General features: G+C 44.4%; 1 protein-coding gene across 3 annotated transcripts in view; it reads left to right on the forward strand.

Annotated features, from left to right (window-relative positions):
- Window positions 1-22,003, forward strand: part of atad2b (ATPase family AAA domain containing 2B) — a 191,736-nt gene that overhangs the window by 74,745 nt on the left and 94,988 nt on the right. For all 3 annotated transcript variants that reach the window (XM_085996813.1, XM_085996814.1, XM_085996815.1), the window contains 6 exons: window positions 1,236-1,377; window positions 6,259-6,372; window positions 7,181-7,256; window positions 8,506-8,607; window positions 9,420-9,531; window positions 14,055-14,170. In XM_085996813.1, the coding sequence (XP_085852939.1) occupies window positions 1,236-1,377; window positions 6,259-6,372; window positions 7,181-7,256; window positions 8,506-8,607; window positions 9,420-9,531; window positions 14,055-14,170 (662 nt within the window). The remainder of the gene's footprint in view (window positions 1-1,235; window positions 1,378-6,258; window positions 6,373-7,180; window positions 7,257-8,505; window positions 8,608-9,419; window positions 9,532-14,054; window positions 14,171-22,003) is intronic.

Raw genomic sequence — 22,003 nt, forward strand, 5'->3', positions numbered from 1 at the left:
TTGGTCACCTGCCCTAATTTCTTCTTGTGGCTCGGTATCAAATTTCTTGTCTTAACTTTCCAAGGCGCTTCTCAGGAGTATTTTGTTGCGCTGAATTCGCTAGATGTTCGAAGGATGGAACAAATAGGTTTGCAATTTTTCATTTTAGGGTTCAAATGTAAGCTTGGTCTGAACAAACACACAGGCAACAGATTTTGTGTACAAAGATTTATCTTTAATAAATGCTTAACAAACACCGTTTGTTAAAGTACAATTCCAAAATATAAGACTCACAATTTATATTGATATTACCCGATTTGGTCCGAGGTGATCAATCTCTGTCCAAATCTCTACGTAGGGTTTCTGGTCCCAGGTCCCTGCTGTCGAGTGTTGTTCCTAGGTTCTCGCTGCTATCAGGGGTTTTCCCTCCTGGTTTATACTATCCTATAATCTGTCCCATCTCTTTGGTTACACATTTGTTCCTTTTTTCCTGTACCCTGATGATTAGTTTATCCTATTCTACAATCTGTCTCATCTCCTTGATTAGTTTACGTCTCACTTCATCCATTTTCTCCAATTGACCCATTGTTTGTTAACTGGCGTCTGTAGTGACCTCACCCGTGTGTGACGAGGTTACCTATGAGCCCTCTGTTCAGAACATTCCACGGCTGATACTGAACCTCTGCATTATTTACCCACTCTCTCTTACACATGGTGACTCCTTCATTTTATTTTTGTTTTCTTACTTAGACACTACTACTTCCATTTTCCACAGTTTTACTACATTAAAGGCGCTATAGAAATACAAGTTATGTTGGTTTACCTTGAGTTCCAAGTATTAATTGAACACATCCTTTTCTTAAATTAGCCATTTAACAACACAAGTCTGATCAGGAGCCTCAAAATTTGACATTAGAATTAATCAATTCCTATTGGTCTGTTAGGAACTTTCCCATCATGCTGCAGCTTCTGAGTGGAGTGTGGTCTTTTATCACTAATTATTTTGAGGTTTGGCTGGTAGTTCTAGTCAGTACTCAGGATTAAAAATTCATTTTATTTCCGTCGTTTGTTAAAATGATTTAATAACAATGTCGGTCTATTCCGGCAGTGATTTATTTTTCTTTGACCCTGGTTATTGGGAGTCTGAAGTACTCTTTAAATGATGCAATGAAAATATTAACTAATTGTAAACAATTCTGAAATGTGTGCTTGTGTAACATTGTGTAATTTGGAAAAAATGTGTAACTTAATCATAGGAAAATATGGATATGTATTCCCGTGTGAAGAGGAAAAGGAAACCTTTGAGAAGAAACATGTATGGAATGCCTATCCATGTTGAAGAAACTAGTGAAGGAGATGAAGAGGAGGAGGAGGAGGAGGAGGAAGAAGGAAGTGAAGGTATGGTATATCTTTTATTTGACGAAAGTTTTCTTCATGTTTTTAATTTGTTGGTAGCTGTCATCTTTTGTCTTAATCCTCAATGATGAGCAAAAAGAACAGGATTTTTATTGTTAGGAGCATTACTCCTTTCTCCCTTATTTTTGTGACCAGAAACGTGAAAGAGAAACTGCTGTGGTTGCCATTCAGGTGTGCAAGACTGGCTGGAGGACATAATCCACTGATTTGCCCATGGGCCCAGTAGAAAAAAATGAACTTGTCGGCCACCACTGCACTCACTACAGTGATGCAGCTGAGATCCGGACTTTGAGTGTGGGAGTTCAAAGCTGTATTTGACAACTCTGGAGCAAGATGCTCTGATATATTGCATCGGCTTCTATTTACTTGTTTGTGGCACAATAGTTGTTCATATGGTACCATTGTTTTTGTTGCCATATAGTGGTGCTGTGAATAGTGCATTTGTTTTTAAAAAAAAAAAAAAAAAAAAATTGTTTTTTTTTTTTATAAATACATTCAGGGGATCTGGGCGTCATTGGCAAGGCCAGCATTTATTGCACATCCCTAATTGCCCTCTAAGGTGGTGGTAAGCCGCCGCCTTGAACCTCTGCAGTCCGTCTGTTGAAGGTACTCCCATCGTACTGTTGGGTAGTGAGTTCCAGGATTTTAACCCAGCGACGATATACTTCCAAGTCAGGGTGGTGTGTGACTTGGAGGTGGTGGTATTCCCATGCGCCTGCTGTCCTCTTCTAGGTGGAATTCTGCAAATTTTATGTAGAGGTTTTGGTCCTAACCCTCACCAACTTTGGCATCATTATAAATATATTTAAATCATCTCTGAAAAATGCAGTCCTCTGTTCCTGCATTGCTAAAAATAAATCACTGCTCGCAATCATACTGTTGTAGCGGCACTAAAATTAACATAGTAGTACTGGCAGTGTGATGGTGACATGTTGAAGAGTAGTCACCAAGCTCACTTGCTCACTCCCCTCACTCGCTCACACCCCCTCACTCGCTCACTCACTCCCCCTGTGGTCAAATTTGCAGATGATAAACTAGAAGGGCGGGGGAGTCGGAGGAGGCAGATCAGAAATTACAGAATGAGTTGTACACAGTATGCGACTACAGAACAATGACAAATGAAATTTAATGCAGGCAAGTATAAAGTGCTGTACATAGGTAGGAAAAATAAAGTGACTTGCATGTTCAATGTATAGTGCATTGAAATACCCAAGCATGCAGCTGAAAGAGACCTGAGACTTAGTAGATTTGATGTTCAATGTGTCCAATCAATTCAGAACCGCAAACAAGTCAATAAAATGCTAAACTACATAGTCAAAGCAGTAATTACAAGTCGCAGGAAGTCCTGATTGAATTGCCTAGTGCCCTAGTCAGACTACCTCTTGTATACTGGGTCCATTTATTGTATATAGAAATTAGCCGCTAATGAGAATTGTTTGATTAGTGAAGAGGTTGCATTTTTTTTAAATTTGTTCCAGTGATGTGGGTGTCACTGGCAAGGCCAGCGTTTATTGCCCATTCTTAATTCACATTGAGAAGGTGGTGATGAGCCGCTTTCTTGAACCGCTGCAGTCTGTGCGGTAAACGTACTCCCACAGTGCTGTTAGGGAGGGAGTCCAGGATTTTGACCCAGCGACTAAGGGACGGCGATATAGTCCCAAGTCAGGATGGTGTGTGACTTGGAGGTGATGGTGTTCCCAGGCGCCTGCTGCCCATGTCCTTCTAGGTGGTAGAGGTTGCAGATTTTGGAGGTGCTGTCAAAGAAGCCTTGGTGAGTTGCGGCAGTGCATCTTGTAGATGGTACACACTGCAGCCACGGTGAGCTGGTGGTGGGGAGTGAATTTTTAAGGTGGTGGATGGGGTGCCAATCAAGCGGGCTGCTTTGTCCTGGATGGTGTCGAGCCTCTTGAGTGGTGTTGGAGCTGCACTCATCCAGGCAAGTGGAGAGTATTCCATCAGACTGCTGACTTGTGCCTTGTAGATGGTGGAAAGGCTTTGGGGAATCAGGAGGTGAGACATTTGCCGCAGAATTCCCAGCCTCTGACCTGCTGTTATAGCCACAGTATTGATGTGGCTGGTCTAGTTAAGTTTCTGGTCAGTGGTGACCCCCAGGATATTGATGGCAGGGGATTCAGTGATGGTAATGCCATTGAATGTCAAGGGGCGGTGGTTAGGCTCTCACTTGTTGGTGATAGTCATTGCCTGCCACTTGTGTTGCGTGAATGTTACTTGGCACTTATCAGCCCAAGCCTGAATGTCGTCCAGGTCTTGCTGCATGCGGACATGGACTGCTTCATTATCTGAGAAGTTGCGAATGGCCCTGAACACTGTGCAGTCATCAGCGAACATGCCCACTTCTGACCTTGGGATAGAGGGAAGGTCATTGATGAAGCGGCTGAGGAAACTGCCCTGAGGAATTCCTGCAGCGACGTCCTGGAGCTGAGATAGTTGGCCTCCAACAACCACAACCATCTTCCTTTGTGCTAGGTAGGACTCCAGCCAGTGGAGAGTTTTCCCCCTGATTCCCATTGACTTCAATTTTACGAGGGCTCCTTGATGCTACACTCGGTCAAATGCTGCCTTGATGTCACCTCATCTCTGGAATTCAGCTCTTTGTCCATGTATGGACCAAGGCTGTAATGTGGTCTGGAGCCGAGTGGTCCTGGCGGAACCCAAACTGAGCATTGGATGAGCAGGTTATTGGTGAGTAAGTGCCGCTTGATAGCAGTGTCAATGACACCTTCCATCACTTTACTGATAATTGAGAGTAGACTGACTGGGTGTTAATTGGCCGGATTGGATTTGTCCTTTTTGTGGAAAGGACATACCTGGGCAGTTTTCCACATTGTCAGGCAGATGCTAGTGTTGTAGCTGTAGTGGAACAGCTTGGTTAGAGACGCGGCTAGTTCTGGAGCACAGGTTTTCAGCACGACAACTGGGATGTTGTCTGGCCCATAACCTTTGCTGTATCCAGTTCGCTCAGTAGTTTCTTGATATCACGCGGAGTGAATCAAGTTGGCTGAAGACTGGCTTCTGTGATGGTGGGGACCTCGGGAAGAGGCCGAGATGGATCATCCACTCTGCACTTCTGGCTGAAGATGATTGCAAACGCTTCAGCCTTGTCTTTTGCACTTGCTTGCTGGGCTCTGCCATCATTAAGGATGGGGATATTCATGGAGCCTCCTCCTCCCGTTACTTGTTTAATTGTCCATCACTGTTTCCAACTGGATGTGACAGGACTGCAACGCTTTGATCTGATCCATTGGTTGTGGGATTGCTTAGCTCTATCTATAGCATGCTGCTTCTGCTGTTTAGCATGCATGTAGTCCTGTGTTGCAGCTTTCCCAGGTCGGCACCTCATATTTAGGTATTCCTGGTGCTGCTCTTGGTATGATCTTCTACACTCCTCATTGAACCAGGTTGGTCCCCTGGCTTAATAGTGAAGTGAGGGATATGCCGGGTCAGGAGGTTACAGATTGTGGTGGGATACAATGCTGCTGCTGCTGATGGCCCACAGTGCCTGCATGCATGCCCAGTTTTGAGCTGTTGGATCTGTTCTGAATCTATCCCATTTAGCATGGTGGTAGTGCCACACAATACGATGGAGAGTGTCCTCAGTGTGAAGACAGGACTTCGTCTCCACAAGGACTGTGCGGTGGTCACTGCTACCAATACTGTTATGGACAGATGCATCTGTGACAGGCCGATTGATGAAGAGGTCAAGTAGTTTTTTTCTTCGTGTTGATTCTCTTACCACCTGCCGCAGGCCCAGTCTGGCATCTATGTCCCTCATGACTCGGTCAGTAGTAGTGCTACCGAGCCACTCTTGGATGTTGAAGTCCCCCACCCAGAGTGCATTCTGTGCCCTTGTTACCCTCTGCTTCTTCCAAGTGGTGTTCAACATGGAGGAGTACTGATTCATCAGCTGAGGTAGGGTAACCAGCAGGAGAATTCCTTGCCCATGCTTGACCTGAAGCCATGAGACTTCATGGAGTCCGAAGTCAATGTTGAGGACTCCCAGGGCCACTGCCTTCTGGCTGTATACCACTGTGCCGCCACCCGTGGTGTGTCTGTCCTGCCGGTGGGACAGAACATACCCAGGGATGGTGATGGAGGAGTCTGGGACATTGGCTAAAAGGTATGATTCTATGAGTATGACTGTCGAGCTTCACTAGTCTGTGGGACAGCTCTCCCAATTTTGGCACAAGTTCCCAGATGTTAGTGAGGAGGACTTTGCAGGGTCAACTGGGCTGGGTGTGCCGTTGTCGTGTCCGAAGCCGGTGCCTAGTTCGATGCTGGGTGGTCCGTAGTGGTTTTGTACAGCTGAGTGGCTTGCTAGGTCATTTCAGAGGGCAGTTAAAAGTCAACCACTCTCTGGGTCTGGAGTCACATATAGGCCAGACCAGGTAAAAATGGCAGATTTCCTTTCCTGAAGGACATTAGTGAACCAGATGGGTTTTTACAACAATCTGGTAGTTTCATGGTCACCATTACAGTTTAATATTACATATTTAGTTCTAATTAAACACTTTTTTGTATTTAGCAACCACATGAAACAGCCCCAAACATAATGTATTCAAAGAACAAAACAGATTTGAAGATGACAAACTATGCTCTCAATCTATCACTTAGTAAAGTGGAAATAAGATGTAGTAATCTGTACCTTGCAAATATTACTCATTTGATTAATTTGTTACAAAGAATTAAAAGTATGTTATTAAAACTTAAAGCAGTAGGGATAATTAGCTGTGCCTTTACTTCCAAGAAAAACAATGCTTGGTATTACCTATGATTAATACATGTCCAATTTGATAGATGCAATAATAAAATGCATTTCGATCTTTATTATTTGTGTTTTAATAGAATCTCAGGAAGAGGAGGAAGATGGAGATGAAGTAGAAGAGGCTGAAGAAAATGATAGACCATACAACCTGAGGCAACGGAAGGCTGTACAAAGATACCAAGCCCCTCCAATAGGTAAAAGTGGCAAAGTAGTTTGTTTTTGCTGTGAAATACTATAATGGTCATGTGGTAAACCACTTTTATCGTTCACTATCGTTACACTATAGTTATCACTGTTATATCGTTACTCTATGGTTAGCACTGTTCACACTGTTGTATCACTATACGAGGTCGCCTCTTGTCACGCTGTTATACCTGGGCTGACCACTGCTGACTCCGCCCATGACTCCACCTACCTGCCCAGGTATAAAGGTAGTCGACTGGCTGGCATTCCTCCTTCTTGTATCCGATCACCCACGAGGGTGGGCTCTGTTATTTAGCCAATAAAAACCTATAGTTACTTTCTTAACTCGTCGCTTTTCATTGGATGAATTGATAGGTATATCAGGTCACAGACTTAATAATGTTTCATTTCATCCTTGTCACACTACTGAATGTTTTTCCATAATTGTTTATTTGCAACATCCTACATATCTGCTTTGACACACACTAACTTCAGTAACATGCACTAGTCTAGATTTTAATAAAATTATTTAGTAACTTTCTCAAGCTTTTTAGAGCATATTTGTTTCTAGTTGTGAAAGATGCAGTAAATCATTACATTTTCTAGTTAAAATGGCAATTATGAAAATTAAACTTCTGAAAATAGCATTTTTATAAAGTTGCGGTTAAAAAGTTCAGCAATAAACAAAATATTGCATTAATTTTACATAATACCTCATAAATTGTTTCAAACATTTGTGTGCCTGATGTCAGTGTTATAAGGCACTAGTGTACCCAAGCTAACAGTTCTTTAAGTGTAGGAATTGATTTGTGTTTTTAGAGCCTGTTCATCGGAGACAAAGACAAAGCCCGCTATTTGATACTCTCAGATCTCCTGCAAGGAGGAGTCACATCAGGTAAAATCACTCAAAATATATTAAACAAATTGTACTTTTTTTTTTATTCATTGATGGGATGTGGGCGTCGCTGGCTAGGCCTGCATTTAGTGCCCATCCCTAATTGCCCTTGAGAAGATGGTGGTGAGCCGCCTTCTTGAACCGCTGCAGTCCATATGGTGTAGGTACACCCACAATGCTGTTAGGAAGAGAGTTCCAGGATTTTGGCCCAGCGACAGTGAAGGAACGGCGATACAGGTCCAAGTCAGGATGGTGTGTGGCTTGGAGGGGAACTTGTAGGTGGTGATGTTCCCATGCGCCTGCTGCCCTTGTCCTTCTAAGTGGTAGAGGTCGCGGGTTTGGAAGGTGCTGTTGAAGGAGCTATGGCGAGTTGCTGCAGTACATCTTGTAGATGGTACACACTGTAGCCACAGTGCGCCGGTGGTGGAGGGAGTGTCAATCAAGCGGGCTGCTTTATCCTGAATGGTGTCGAGCTTCTTGAGTGTTGTTGGAGCTGCACTCATCCAGGCAAGTGGAGAGTATTCCATCACACTCCTGACTTGTGCCTTGTAGATGGTGGAAAGGCTTTGGGGAGTCAGTAGGTGAGACACTCGCCGCAGAATTCCCAGCCTCTAGCCTGCTCTTGTAGCCACAGTATTTATATGGCTGGTCCAGTTCAGTTTCTGATCAATGGTAACCCCCAGGATGTTGATAGTGGGGGATTCAGCGATGGTGATGCCATTGAATGTCAAGGGGAGATAGTTAGAGTCTCGCTTGTTGGAGATGGTCATTGCCTGGCACTTGTATGGTGCGAATGTTACTTGCCACTTGTCAGCCCAAGTCTGAATGTTGTCCAGGTCTTGCTGCATATGGACACGGACTGCGTCAGTATCTGACGAGTCTCGAATGGTGCTGAACAGTGTGCAATCATCAGCGAACACCCCCACTTCTGACCTTATGATGGAGGGAAGGTCATTGATGAAACAGCTGAAGATGGTTGGGCCTAGGACACTGCCCTGAGGAACTCCTGCAGTGATTTAACAATTGAAACTGCCATTTAAATTTATTTGTGAGGCAAGCAGGAATGGGTTATAGATAACGGTAAATTTTTTGGGGGTGTTTGGTTGCATAGATAGATGAGTGGGAGCATTTTCAGGGAACATATGAAAATAACAGGCAGGAAAAGACGATCTGGTCCATCAATCCTGCCCCACAAACCTGTTTTCAATTCTAAGTCTAGATAACTTAACTACTTTTTTGTTTTAAAAAGGAGAAAGAAGCATGCAATTCACAGCAGTGACACCACCTCATCGTCTGATGAAGAACGTTTTGAAAGAAGAAAATCCAAAAGCATGGCCAGAGCCAGAAACAGGTGAAACATATCGGCAGAGATCTTTATGTATGATTTTAAAAGATCTGACCAATTGTTTGCTTTTGCATAATATGTAAGAACTGACATAATCTTGTGCATGCTGTTTAATCAAAGTAGAAAGACAACTTAATTATTTTAAATAGGAATTACATTAGATTATAAATTATACAACTTGTTGGAAGGTATTTGTTCAGTTTGTGAATGTGCAAATGAAAAAAATAGTATAACTATTTTCCCCTCTATTGTATTTAATTTTTTTTGAGCAGTTATGTTCGTGTACACGTTGTTGAGTTTACCAAGAATCTGTTGTGCTATTGCATGCAAAAGTTTAGTCAATGCATCAGTTTTCAGAAAAGTAAGGGTGATATGGTTCATGTGATCCCGAGTATTAAAACTAGGTCAAATTGATGGGATTGTCCTTATCTGTTGGGCAGTCTCAATCCAGTTCCTAGCGGTATGGTTCTTTGCTCTTAATTCAGCACTAATTACAATCTTACTCGCACAGACCACAGGATGGCTGGTGTCCAAAATGAAAACTGATACACTGATGACAAAGGAATTCCGCCTGAGATTGGGCCAAAATAGAGAGCTTTTAATCTGCATCTAACTGTGCTATACCTGATTAGAGTGTTTGATGTTGGCATTTGATGCACAAAATGGCAGTGTTCATGCCCCAGCAGCAGAATGTCTCATCTTTATGAGCGTAAAGTAAAATTTAAAAAAAGAACTTTTTAAAAAAAAAAAAAAACGATGTCGAATTTGGAAATTTTCAGAAAAATAGTAACCAGTGCAGCAATGTATTTACTAAACAGGTGCCTTCCGATGAACATTAGAACAGAAGATTTAACGAGTGAAATCCTTAGGGAACGTGTCAAAGTTGGTGCCAGTCTGGCTGATGTCGATCCGATGCACTTAGACGCATCAGTAAGTAACTTTTTTTTTTAAATTGCCCTTATACAAAATTGTTGCACAATATTTTGTTCCAATGTAACATCAGCTTCATGTGAGTTCAGAATTTTGTGCAATTTATTGCAGCATAGCCTGATGATGTAATTGTCCTGAAGGTTCCAAAATGGTTGGTCAACACCGGAAAGTAGAAGACCAGGAAAGACTCCTGGCCAGTCCCAAAAACTAACTCCTCACAGTTGTCCAATCCTTTAAATTTTCATCCATTTTCCCTTAATTCTTTCACACTATCTCTCTACTACTTTCCTGGGCATTCCATTCCACACATTCAGCACCCTCTTCACATAAAGTAGTAATTTAAGCTTGAGTCTGTGTCCCCTGGTTCTGGAGTTTGTGACAGTTTCCAACATATTAATCAGGGTTCAATTTATCTATTCCTTTAAGTATCTGGAATAATATTTCCCTTGAGCCTATTCGTCACGGTAAACAATCCCAGTTTCTTCAGATGCATCAAACTAGGTATCAGTTTGGCTGCCCTTTTCTGCACTGCCTTCCGTGCCTGTATGTTATTACTGTGCTACAGTGATCAGAACTGTACATAGTATGCCAGTCGTGGCAATGGCATTGACATTGCTTGTACAGATTCATTATCGCTGTATGTGATATTGTGTTTTATTATATTAAAGGTGCTATATAATGTAAGTTGTTGTTGTGCCCTATCCCTCTGGCTATACTTAACAAAATCAGTTCGCTTTCCTTGCTTTTGCTCTACACTGTTGTTGGGTTTCAGTGAGCTATTCACCAATACCCCAGAACACTCGTGTGTTGCGTCCTATAACTTAGAACTAGTTAGTTTATATTACCACTATTTATTCCCTAGTCTCATTACCTTGAAGTCATTCACATTAAATGTCATTTGTCACCCATTACCCTACTTCCCAACCTCTCCAGATCTGTGTATTTGGTTTGCCATTTCTTTATTGTTTAAAATCTTCCCTCCTCCCAAATTTGGTGTCAGTCGCTTTATTTCTGTCCACCGCAACAAATTATTTATATACGCTAAACAGCAATGGCCCACACTGATCACAGCTGCACTCTGCTAGTAAGGTGTTCTTTCTTGGTGTAGTCATAGTCATAACGGCACAGAAGATGGCCATTCGGCCCATCGAGTTCGTGCTGGCTCTCTAGAGCAATCCAGTCAGTCCCATTCCCCTGCTCTATCCCCATAGCCCTGCAAGTTTATTTCCCTCAAGTACCTATCCAGTCTCCCCTTGAAAACATTGAGTGTCTCCGCTTCCACCACTTCCGTCGGCAGTGAATTCCAGGTTATCACCACTTGCTGCATAAAAAAGTTCTTCCTTAAACCCCCCCTGTATCTCTTGGACAACTAGTGGGAACAACCTATCCAAACCCATCATAATCTTGTACACCACTATCAAATCATCCCTCAACCTCCTTTGCTCTAATGAAAACAAATCCAGCTTCTCCGACCTGTTCTTGTAGCTAAGATTCCCCCATCCCCGGAACCATTCTGGTAAATCTCCTCTGCACCCTCTCAAGGGCCTTCACATCCTTCCTAAAGTGTGGAGACCAGAACTGGGCGCAATACTCCAGTTGTGGCCTAACCAGCGCTTTATAAAAGTTCAGCATAACTTCTCTACTTTTGTACTCAATACCTCTATTTATGAAGCCCCAAATCCCAATGTTTTGTTAACCACTGTCTCAGTATGTCCTGCCACCTTCAGGGACCTATGCATATTAACTCCATGTCCCTCTGTTCCTGCACACTCTTTAAAACTGTGCCATTAAGTGAATATTGCCTCTCCCTGCTCCTTCTGCCAAAATGCATAATCTCACACTTCTCGCTCTCTCTGGCGCGCTCTCCCTCGCTCGCGAGCTCTGGTGCGGTCTCGGCCACTGTCTCGCTCTCTCCCGCTGTGTCTCTCCCTCTGTCTCTCTCTCTGTCTGTATTCCGAAAATCCATGTAGACAACCTCCATTGTATTCCCTACATTCAATTAGATTAGTCAAACATGATCTGCCTTTTTCAAATCCGTGTTGGTTCTCCTTTAAGTAGCTTAAACCTCTCCAAGTGCCCGTTAGTTTTTTCCTTGATTATTGTTTCTAAATCTTTACCCACTACTGATGTTAAACTGACCGGCCTGTAGATACTAGGATTGTTCTTATACTCTTGAACAATGGTGTCACATTTGCCACTCTCCAATCATCAGGCAACTCCCCCGCATCTAGGGAAGATTGGAAAATTATGGCAAGCCCTTCCGCTATCTCCTCCCCAATTCCCTCTGCAATCTGGGATGCAAGCCATCTGGACCAGGCGGCTTGTCCACTCTTAGCATACCCAGCCTTTCTAGTATATCCTGTGTATCAATTTTCACCCCTTCCATTGCTACTGATAAGATTCTTCAAGTGGGCTGCAAGCTGATGTGCATTGCCCCACTGATGAGATTGGCAACAATACAGATACTATTGCCTAACTATAATGACCATCACCTTTCTGGGACTTTAAACTGTCTAATTGATCATGAAAAGTGGCTAAAGGGTTTCTAACTGTAACTGGAGTGGTAGATCAGTGAGCTAAAGTTGAGGTTTGTCTCATGAACCCTCCAGTTCATGATTGGCAAATTGGCTTGCATTCTTTCTTACAAATCTAGTCAGAAGCCAAAGATAAAGAATGGAGATCACCAATGTCTGCACAGACATTGAAATGTAACTTAATAGCACAGAATTAATTAGATGTTGAGATGTGAATAGTAAAGTCTCAGCATAGAAACATAGACATCATCAAACTTTTTTTTTAAGGGGAGAGTGAGCCTCCTTGAAACCCCCAAGCAAGACATGCTGCTCATAGCGTTATGTATATCATATGGTGTAACTGACCACTTTGTGCTTGAGCAGGTTTAGTGTAATTCCTTTCTGGTTTTTTTCTTGCTGCCTTAATGTGCCCAACTGAGATCACAGTTACATCATGTGGGCAGAATCTATGTCCTTCCACTGTCTAGTGTATCCCATCACTGCAACAGAGTTATGTAGTGGTGAGCCAATCTATTTCTACGTAAATAATTTGTCCTTGATTCTTTGTGTAAATCGTCTGTTGGTTTGATTAACAATGCAATTTTAACTTAAATGATTGAGATTTTTGATGAGGGCGATGCGGTTGATGTGGTGTACATAGACTTTCAAAAGGTGTTTGATAAAGTGCCACATAATAGACTTGCCAGCAAAGTTGAAGCCCATGGAATAAAAGGGACAGTGGCAGCATGGATACGAAATTGGTGAAGTGATAGGAAACAGAGTACTGGTGAACAGTTGTTTTTCGGACTGGAGGAAGCTACACAGTGATGTTCCCCAGCGGTCGGTCCTAGGACCATTGATATATATATATATCTTGGACTTGCGTGTACAGGGCACAATTTCAAAACTTGCAGATGACAAAACTTGGTAGTATAGTGAACAGTGAGGAGGATAGTGATAGACTTCAAGAGGACATAGACAGGCTGGTGGAACGGGCGGACACGTGGCCGATGAAATTTAATGCAGACAAGTGCAAAGCGATACATTTTGGTAGGAAGAACGAGGAGAGGCAATATAAAGTAAAGGGTACAATTCTAAAGGGGGTGCATGAACAGGGAGACCTGGGGGTACATGTGCACAAATCGTTGAAGGTGGCAGGACAGGTTGAGAAAGTGGTTTAAAAAAGCATACGGGATCCTGGGCTTCATAAATAGGGGTATAGAGTACAAAAACAAGGAAATTATGAACCACCTTTTATAAAACACTGGTTCGGCCTCAACTGGAGTATTGTGTCCAATTCTGGGCACCACACTTTTTCGGAAGGATGTGAAGGCAGAGAGGGTGCAGAAAAGATTTACAAGAATGGTTCCAGGGATGAGGGACTTCAATTACGTGCATAGACTGGAGAAGCTGGGGTTGTTCTCCTTAGAGCAGAGAAGGTTGAGAGGAGATTTGATAGAGGTGTTCAAAATCACGAGGGGTCTAGACAGAGTTCCCATGGCGGAGGGGTCGAGAACTAGAGGATACAGGTTTAAGGTGATTGGCAGAAGAACCAAAGGAAAATCTTTTTTACGCAGCGAGTGGTTAGGATCTGGAATACACTGCCTCAGAAGGTGGTGGAGGCAGATTCAATTGTGACTTTCAAAAGGGAATTGGATAAGTACGTGAAGGAAAAAAAATTGCAGGGCTACGGGGAAAGGACGGGGGATTGGGACTAGTTGAAGTGCTCTTGCAGAGAACTGGCACAGGCTCGATGGGCCGATTGGCCTCCTGTGCTGTAACAATTCTATGATTCTATCTTAAAAGAATGCCAGTTTTGCATTTGGTAAATCTCTTAACACATACTAGGTAGCCAATAACAGTCAACAGCTGAATTTATTTTCTGTGCCATTTTTATTGAGCTGTAAAAATGTCATATACTGCAGTTTACTTTTCAGTGTAATAGTTCAAATCAAAACCTGTGAGGCTGCATGATTGCTCATTTAATTTTTATGGACTTGGTTTTATTAGGTGCGGTTTGATAGTGTGGGAGGGCTTAGCCAGCATATTCAAGCTCTCAAAGAAATGGTCGTTTTTCCTCTGCTGTATCCTGAAGTATTTGAGCGATTCAAGATTCAGCCACCAAGGTATGTATTTCTAAAGGAGCTAGAAATGAATGAATCTGACGAATTGGTCTTTCCCCCAGGTAAGCACTAAAATTTATGTTGCAAAAGTAACTTGCTAAATAGGCTTCATCACATTTACATCAAACATTGTACAGTAGTAACAATCTCTTGTCACTAGGTGGCCTCTCCAGAATGGGTCTGCTGGACATCCTGATTGGTTGTCTGATTTGTTACCTTACTAACAGTAACATTTTTTATTGGATTCCCATTGGACCTGATTCGAGATCTGCATTGAATAGCCTTTTGTAGTGCATATTCCTTTTTGTGTCTTCGTTTTTGTCTGATTACATGTTTTGTGACGCGCCTTGGGAAGTTTTTCTACATTAAGGAGGCTATATAAATGCAAGTTGTTATACTGCTGGAAATCAGCTGTGCTTTGTTGACGCTTTGTTTGGTTACAGTGAGAAATCCGTATTCAAAGATATTTTATCAGTCTCCGTGAGACGTTGCTTCTTGTTCCACCGTGTTCTTTTGAAAATTTTGTTGGAAGCTGGATCATCTCGATCATCTTTCATGCAGCTTTGGTCTAAGACTGCTGACACTGAGGCCTTGTGATAACTATGCAATACTCATTTATTTGCTGTACACTACTGCTATGCAGTCTGCAGTCTCCACTCCACTGTTTTCCATCTATTGTTTCTCTGGAGTTAATTGACCACTTGCACTGTTTTCTGAGACTTCTAATGCCACTCTGAGTGTTCATTGTGTGTTTAGGCAGTCTATCCTAGGCTATGTATTCATCATGGCTAAAATATTGTAGTTGTCTTGTTTCAATTCTGTGAATCCGACTTGGTTCCATATTATTTGTTGCCTAATATTCTTGTTTTCTGTTGACTTGCTGTCTTTTATTTCCCAAAGCAGAACATTTAAAAACTTAGTGGTGATTTTAAACTTGCCCAGCTGACAGAAACTGGACGGCTGGATAGTTAAAATCACCAGGACAGTTACCCTCCAACATCCGCTTCCTTCATGCAGTCTTTCATTTTAATCTGCTATTAACGGGCGGGAAGGACATCCGGAGGAAACCGGTGGAGTCATAGAATCATAGAAATTTATGGACCATTCGGCCCATCGTGCCTGTGCTGGCCAAAGAAAAAGCAATCCAGCCTAATCTCACTTTCAAGCTCTTGTTGCGTAGCCCTGTAGGTTACAGGACTTCAAGTGCATTTCCAAGTACATTTTAAATGCGATGAGGGTTTCTGCCTCTACCACCCTTTCAGGCAGAGAGTTCCAGACCCCCAGCACCCCCTGGGTCAAAGAAATTCTCCTCAATTCCCCTCTAATCCTTCTACCAATTTAAATCTATGCCCCCTGGGTATTGACCTCACTGCTAAGGGAAATGGGTCCTTCCTATCCACTCTATCTAGGCCCCTCATAATTTTATACACCTTAATTGGGTCTCCCCTCAGCTTTCTCTGTTCCAAAGAAAACAACCCCAGCCGATCCAATCTTTCCTCATAGCTAAAATTCTCCAGTCATGGCAACATCCTCATAAATCTCCTCTGTGCCCCCTCTCCCCCTCTAATGCAATCGCATCTTTCCTGTAATGTGACCAGAACTGTACACAATACTCTAGCTGTGTGGTCTAACTAGTGTTTATACAGTTCTAGCATAACCTTTTTGCTCTTATATTCTATGCCTCGGCCAACAAAGGAAAGTACCCATATGCCTTCTTAACCACCTTATCTACTTGTCTTGCTGCCTTCAGGGATCTGAGGACATGCACTCCAAGTTCCCTCTGTTCCTCTACACTTCTCCGTATTCTACCATTTACAGTAAACTCTTTCGTATCCAGCACCTACGGGACCGGGATGGTGCAGGTTGATTAAAAATTCCGGATAACGGAGAGGTATACCTACCAAGGCAATTTATATATCGGCCGACCTCCGACCAGAAGAAGGGACATGGAGTGACAATGGCCTAAGGTACGAGAGCCCCATTACACAGCCACAGGTGCAGGAACCCCGGTTACACGGCCACAGGTGCAGGATCCCCGGTTGCATGGCCACAGGTACAGGAGCCGTGGTTACACGGCCACTTGTGCAGGAGCCGTGGTTACACGGCCACTTGTGCAGGAGCCTTGGTTACACGGCCACATGTGCTGGAGCCCCGGTTACACGGCTACAGGTACAGGAGTCCTGGTTACACGGCCACAAGTGCTGGTGCCCCGGTTACACAGCCACAGGTACAGGGGACCCGGTTACACAACCAGAGGTGCAGAAGCCATGGTTACATGGCAAAAGGTACGAGAACCCTGGTTATACAGCCACAAATATACAGTAAAGCTTACCTTTAGGTTTCTCTTTGGCTGGATGGCCAGCCGATACTGTGCGGGGAAGATTGCAGCACCCACAGTGACAGCAGGAACACGTGGTAAGTCATTCCCCCAGCATTTTTGGGACACTACTGTCCCGTTCCTTCTGGGGTGGAAGTCTAAAAACCTACTCCTGAATTTTTCTGGTTATTAGAGAATTCCAGATAATTAGGTGCCGTTTAAACGAGAGTTTACTGTATTGTGTATTTCCTTTCCTTGTCAGCCCTCCCTAAATGCATTACCTCAATTCTCTAGTTTTTAAAAAATTCATTTATGGGATGTGGGTGTCGCTGGCAAGGCCAGCATTTATTGCCCATCCCTAATTGTCCTTGAGAAGGTAGTGGTGGTGAGCCGCCGCCTTGAACCGCTGCAGTCCGTGTGGTGGAGGAATTCCATTTGCCACTTTTCTGCCCACCTGACCAGTCCATTGATATCTTCCTGCAGTCTACAACTTTCTTCCTCGCTATCATTCACATGGCCAGTTTTTGTATCCTCTGAAAACTTCTTAATCATGCCCCCTACATTGAAGACTAAATCATTGATATATACCATTTCAGCCAGAAGTGCTGAGTGGTTGATCCATATCGGACTACTCCTGAGGACTCCACCATCACAGAAGCCAGTCTTCAACCAATTCGATTCACTCCACGTGATATCAAGAAATGGCTGAGCGCACTGGATACAGTAAAGGCTATGGGCCCTGACAACATCCTGGCTATCGTGCTGAAGACTTGTGCTCCAGAACTAGCCGCACCTCTAGCTAAGCTGTTCAGTACAGCTACAACACTGGCATCTATCTGACAATGTGGAAAACTGCCCAGGTATGTCCTGTCCACAAGAAGCAGGACAAATCCAATCCGGCCAATTACCGCCCCATCAGTCTACTCTTGATCATTAGCAAAGTGATGGAAGGTGTCATCAACAGTGCTATCAAGCGGCACTTACTCACCAATAACCTGCTCACTGATGCCCAGTTTGGGTTCTGCAAGACCACTAGGCTCCTGACCTCATTACAGCCTTGGTCCAAACATGGACAAAGGAGCTGGATTCCAGAGGTGAGGTGAGAGTGACTACCCTTGACATCAAGGCAGCATTTGACCGAGTGTGACATCAAGGAGCCCGAGTAAAACTGAAGTCAATGAGAATCGGGGGGGGGGGGTGGAAACTCTCCACTGGCTGGAGTCATACCTAGCACGAAGAAAGATGGTTGTGGTGGTTGAAGGTCAATCATCACTGCCTCAGGACATTGCTACAGGAGTTCCTCAGGGCAGTGTCCTAGGCCCAACCATCTTCAGCTGCTTCATTAATGACCTTCCCTCCAACATAAGGTCAGAAATGGGGCTGTTCGCTGATGACTGCACAGTGTTCAGCACCATTCACAACTCCTAAGACAACTCTGCATGCAACAAGACCTGGACGATGTTCAGGCTTGGTTTGATAAGTGGCAGGCAACTTTCGCGCCACAGGCAATGACCATCTCCAACAAACGAGAGTCTAACCACTGCCCCTTGACATTCAACGGCATTACCATCGCCGAATCCCCCACCATCAACATTTATGTGGAGCAGCCACATAAATACTGTGGCAACAAGAGCAGGTCAGAGGCTAGGTATTCTGGGGGTGAGAATCTCACCTCCTGACTTCCCAAAGCCTTTCCACTATCTACAAGGCACAAGTCAGGAGTGTGATGGAATACTGTCCACTTGCCTGGATGAGTGCAGCTCCAACAGCACTCAAGAAGCTCGACACCATCGAGGACAAAGCAGCTCGTTTAATTGGCACCCCATCCACCACTTTAAACATTTATTCCCTCCACCACTGGCGTACCATGGCTGCAGTGTGTACCATCTACAAGATGCACTGCAGCAGCTCGCCAAGGCTTCTTCGGCAGCACCTCCCAAACCCCCGACCTCTCTCACCTAGAAGGTCAAGGGCAACAGGCGCATGGGAACACCACCACCTCCAAGTTCCCCTCCAGGTCACACACCATCCTGACTTAGAAGTACAAGTAGACTATCCTTTATCCGAAAACCTTGGGACCAGCTGTGTTGCGGTTTTCGGAATTTTTCGGATTTCAGAAGGTTTTCATCTCCATATCTGGCAACAAACACTGTTACTTAGCAACAGCTTGTAAACACTCGGGCGCTGCCTTGGAAGCGTCTCTGAAGCTGTTGCTAAGCTACAGAGACTCCACAGCCTGACTGTTTTTATATAAAAAAAAAAGGCTAGGGGAAGAAAAAACCTAACAAAACGGCTGCTGATTTCTGCCGTTAGATCGAGGTTTCCGGCTCCCCCTGCTCCGTATCTGAATTCCTTGACTTAGCGGGGGTCTGATGCTCGACTGCCGCTGCCAGTTGTGGGAAAGCCGGATATCGGCTGACTCCTACACTAAGCTGGCCCGCAAATCAGGTCGGGGGGGGGGGGGGTGGGGGGGGAAGAAAAGACTATCGGACGGGCCGCTGTATTGTTGGGTTCACTCTCCCGGTACCTCCTTCACGCTGCCTGGCTCGGCCTGCAATCTCCTACCCAGGAGGGAACTCTGTGACCCTCTGCCCTGCTCACAGGGAAAGGCAGAGCTCCCGGACCACTCCTGTCATGTTTGGCACCACTCGGGTCATGTCGTGCGCACGACTTGCGCTCCACGAAAAAACTTTCGGTTTTTAGAGGTTTTCGGTTTTCGGAAGTGCGGATAAAGGATAGTCTATACCTGTATATCGTCGATCCTTCGTCGCTGGGTCAAAATCCTGGAACTCCCTCCCTAACAGCACTCTGGAAGGAGTACCTTCACCACACGGACTGCAGCCGTTCAAGAAGGCGGCTCACTGCCACCTTCTCGAGGGCAATTGGGGATGGGCAATAAATGCTAGCCTTGCCAGAGACGCCCACATCCCATAAACAATTTTTTTTTAAAAAGCAAACGATCTGGTACTGAGTTGTTTTTACCTCAATGTTTTCCAATAAACGTATTCAGTAAGAATCATACCCACGCTCTTCCGCCTTGACACACAGGTTACCTTTTGGTCTCTAATAGGCCCTACTCTTTCCCTACTCTTGCTCTTTATGTATTTATAAAGCATCGTTGGGTTTTCTTTGATTTTACTTGCCAATATTTTTTCATGCTTTCTCTTTGCTTTCCGAATTTCCTTTTTAATTTCACCCCTGCACTTTCTATACTCCTCTAGGCTTTCTGCAGTATTTAGCTCTCGGTACCTGACATAAGTTTCCCTTTTTTGCCTTATGCTACCCTGTGTACCCCTTGATATCCAGGGGGCTCTAGATTTTGGAGTCCCACCCTTTTTCTTTGTCGGAACATATTTGCTCTTAACCGTCACTATCTCCTCCTTGAATGCCTCCCACTGCTCTGACACTGATTTACCTTCAAGTAGCTGTTTCCAGTCCACTTTTGCTGAATCACACCGCCAGCTCAGTATAATTGGCCTTTCCCCAATTGAGAACTTTTACTCCTGGTCTAGCTTTGTCCTTTTCCATAACTACGCTCAATCTAACTGAATTATGATCACAACCACCAAAATGTTCTCCCACTGATACCCCTTCCACCTGCCTAGCCTCCTTCCCTAAAACCAAGTCCAGAACCGCCACCTCTCTTGTTGGGCTTGCTACTTACTGGCTAAAAAAGTTCTTCTGAATGCATTTTAAGAATTCTGCACTCTCTATACTTTTTACACTGATTCTATCCCGGTTAATATTTGGATAGTTGCAATCCCCTACTATTACTGCCCTATTGTTTTTGCACTTCTCAGAAATTTGCCTACATATTTGCTCTACTATCTCCCTCTGACTATTTGCAGGGGTCTATAGTACACTCCCAGTAATGTGATTGCTCTTTTTTGTTCTTCAGTTCAAACCCATATGTCCTCATTTGATGATCCTTCTAACATATCACCCCTCCTCACAGCAGTAATTGTTTCTTCAACCAATATTACGACCCCCCCCCTCCTTTTTTATCCTCCTCTCTGTCTTGTCTGAAAACCCTGTAACCAGGAATGTTGAGCTGTCATTCCTGCCCTCCTTTCAGCCATGTTTCAGTAATAGCTATAATATACTTCCACGTGTCTATCTGTGCCCTCAGCTCATCTGCCTTATTCACTAGACTCCTTGTATTGAAGTATATACCATTATTAAGCACTGCCAAACCTGTTTGTCTATTTTCTAGCTTTTGTTTCCTCTGCCTTCCAAAGTCACTTACTAATTTTCTGCCTTCCATTTCCAGCTTTGCTTTCCTCCCTTCTGAATCTATGTTCAGGTTCCCATCCCCCTGCCAAGCTAGTTTAAACCCACCCTTCCTTTAAATATGCAGATCAAGCTCCAGTGACCTCACTGGGGCCGCACTACTATTTTAACTATTGGGTTGAGCGGGGAAACGGTTGTGGCATTCCTATCGGATGAACCGAGTGGGAAGAGGAGTTGGGGCCAGAAGAGATCCATACAGAAGTTTTCTCATTCTTAACTTTCCTTGTGGGACCCAGAGGAGGTCCCCAGTGACTGCCTTCTGCCACCTGACATTACGTTTTTGCTTGCCAGCCAGCTGCTGTTTCCTACCGGTTTTGGGCGGGCAACTGACCCACAGCACACAGATTGCCTTCAGGAGTTAAAATCGCTTGGGCCTTACGGGTCAACGTAACCAGTGTCTTTACATTCAAGTAGGCTGATATCTGTCTGTCTGTCCTTCGGTGTGTCTGTCCGGCTATACACACTCAAGTTATAGAGCGTACCTACACGTGTGTTACATCAAAAGAAAGCTTACGATTCCAGAACAGTTGAAAGCATATTTACGTTTCGGTGAGACAAAAATTGCGCCCGCAGTATCCAAAAAACGATCAAAATTCCGCTCCGTATCTGCTCATTAGCATTGAGTGACGTCGAGGTCGACCAATCGTATGGTCGAGCGACCCAACGGTCGACCAATCGCTGCGTGGCGGGGGCGGGTTCCTGGCGCGTCCAAACTTTTCATTTCTTCTTCCCGCTTTCTGCGTGTTTCTTTTCAAATCTACATTTCCACCAAAAAAAAAAGTTGCTTTTAAAACACTTTTTAAAAAAAAAAGTTAATTAATTTGTAAATCTTTTTTCTAACCTCTATAATTTTCCTACCTTTTCACCATTTTTCCAGGCAGGCCTTGAAGCCTGGGCGTCTGTTGCCCAGCCACGCCCGAGCTAAGCACCGGCCATCCCGCTGGGCCTGATTGCGAACCAGCGGCCAGCCATCTTGGTAAAGGCTGGCTGGGCTCACTGCAAGCTCCTCGCGCTTCATTCGCGCTCGCGCACCTCCACACACAGCGCAGCCAGAGGGAAGCGAGCAGGTTGGGGGCGGGGTGGGGGGGGGGCTCGGGAGGGGAGGGGGAGTGGAGAGGGTTACCCTGGCAACCGGGCTCGCCAGCCGCAATCGGCCGTCTCAAGCCGCTCAGGCCCGGTCCCGGAGATCGGGAGGGGAGGAGGGTTACCAAGGCAACCGGGCCCGGCCA

Source organism: Somniosus microcephalus, chromosome 9 (genome assembly GCF_052327205.1).
Source record: "Somniosus microcephalus isolate GS21.2 chromosome 9, FLI_Smic_1.0, whole genome shotgun sequence".
Taxonomy (NCBI): domain Eukaryota; kingdom Metazoa; phylum Chordata; class Chondrichthyes; order Squaliformes; family Somniosidae; genus Somniosus; species Somniosus microcephalus.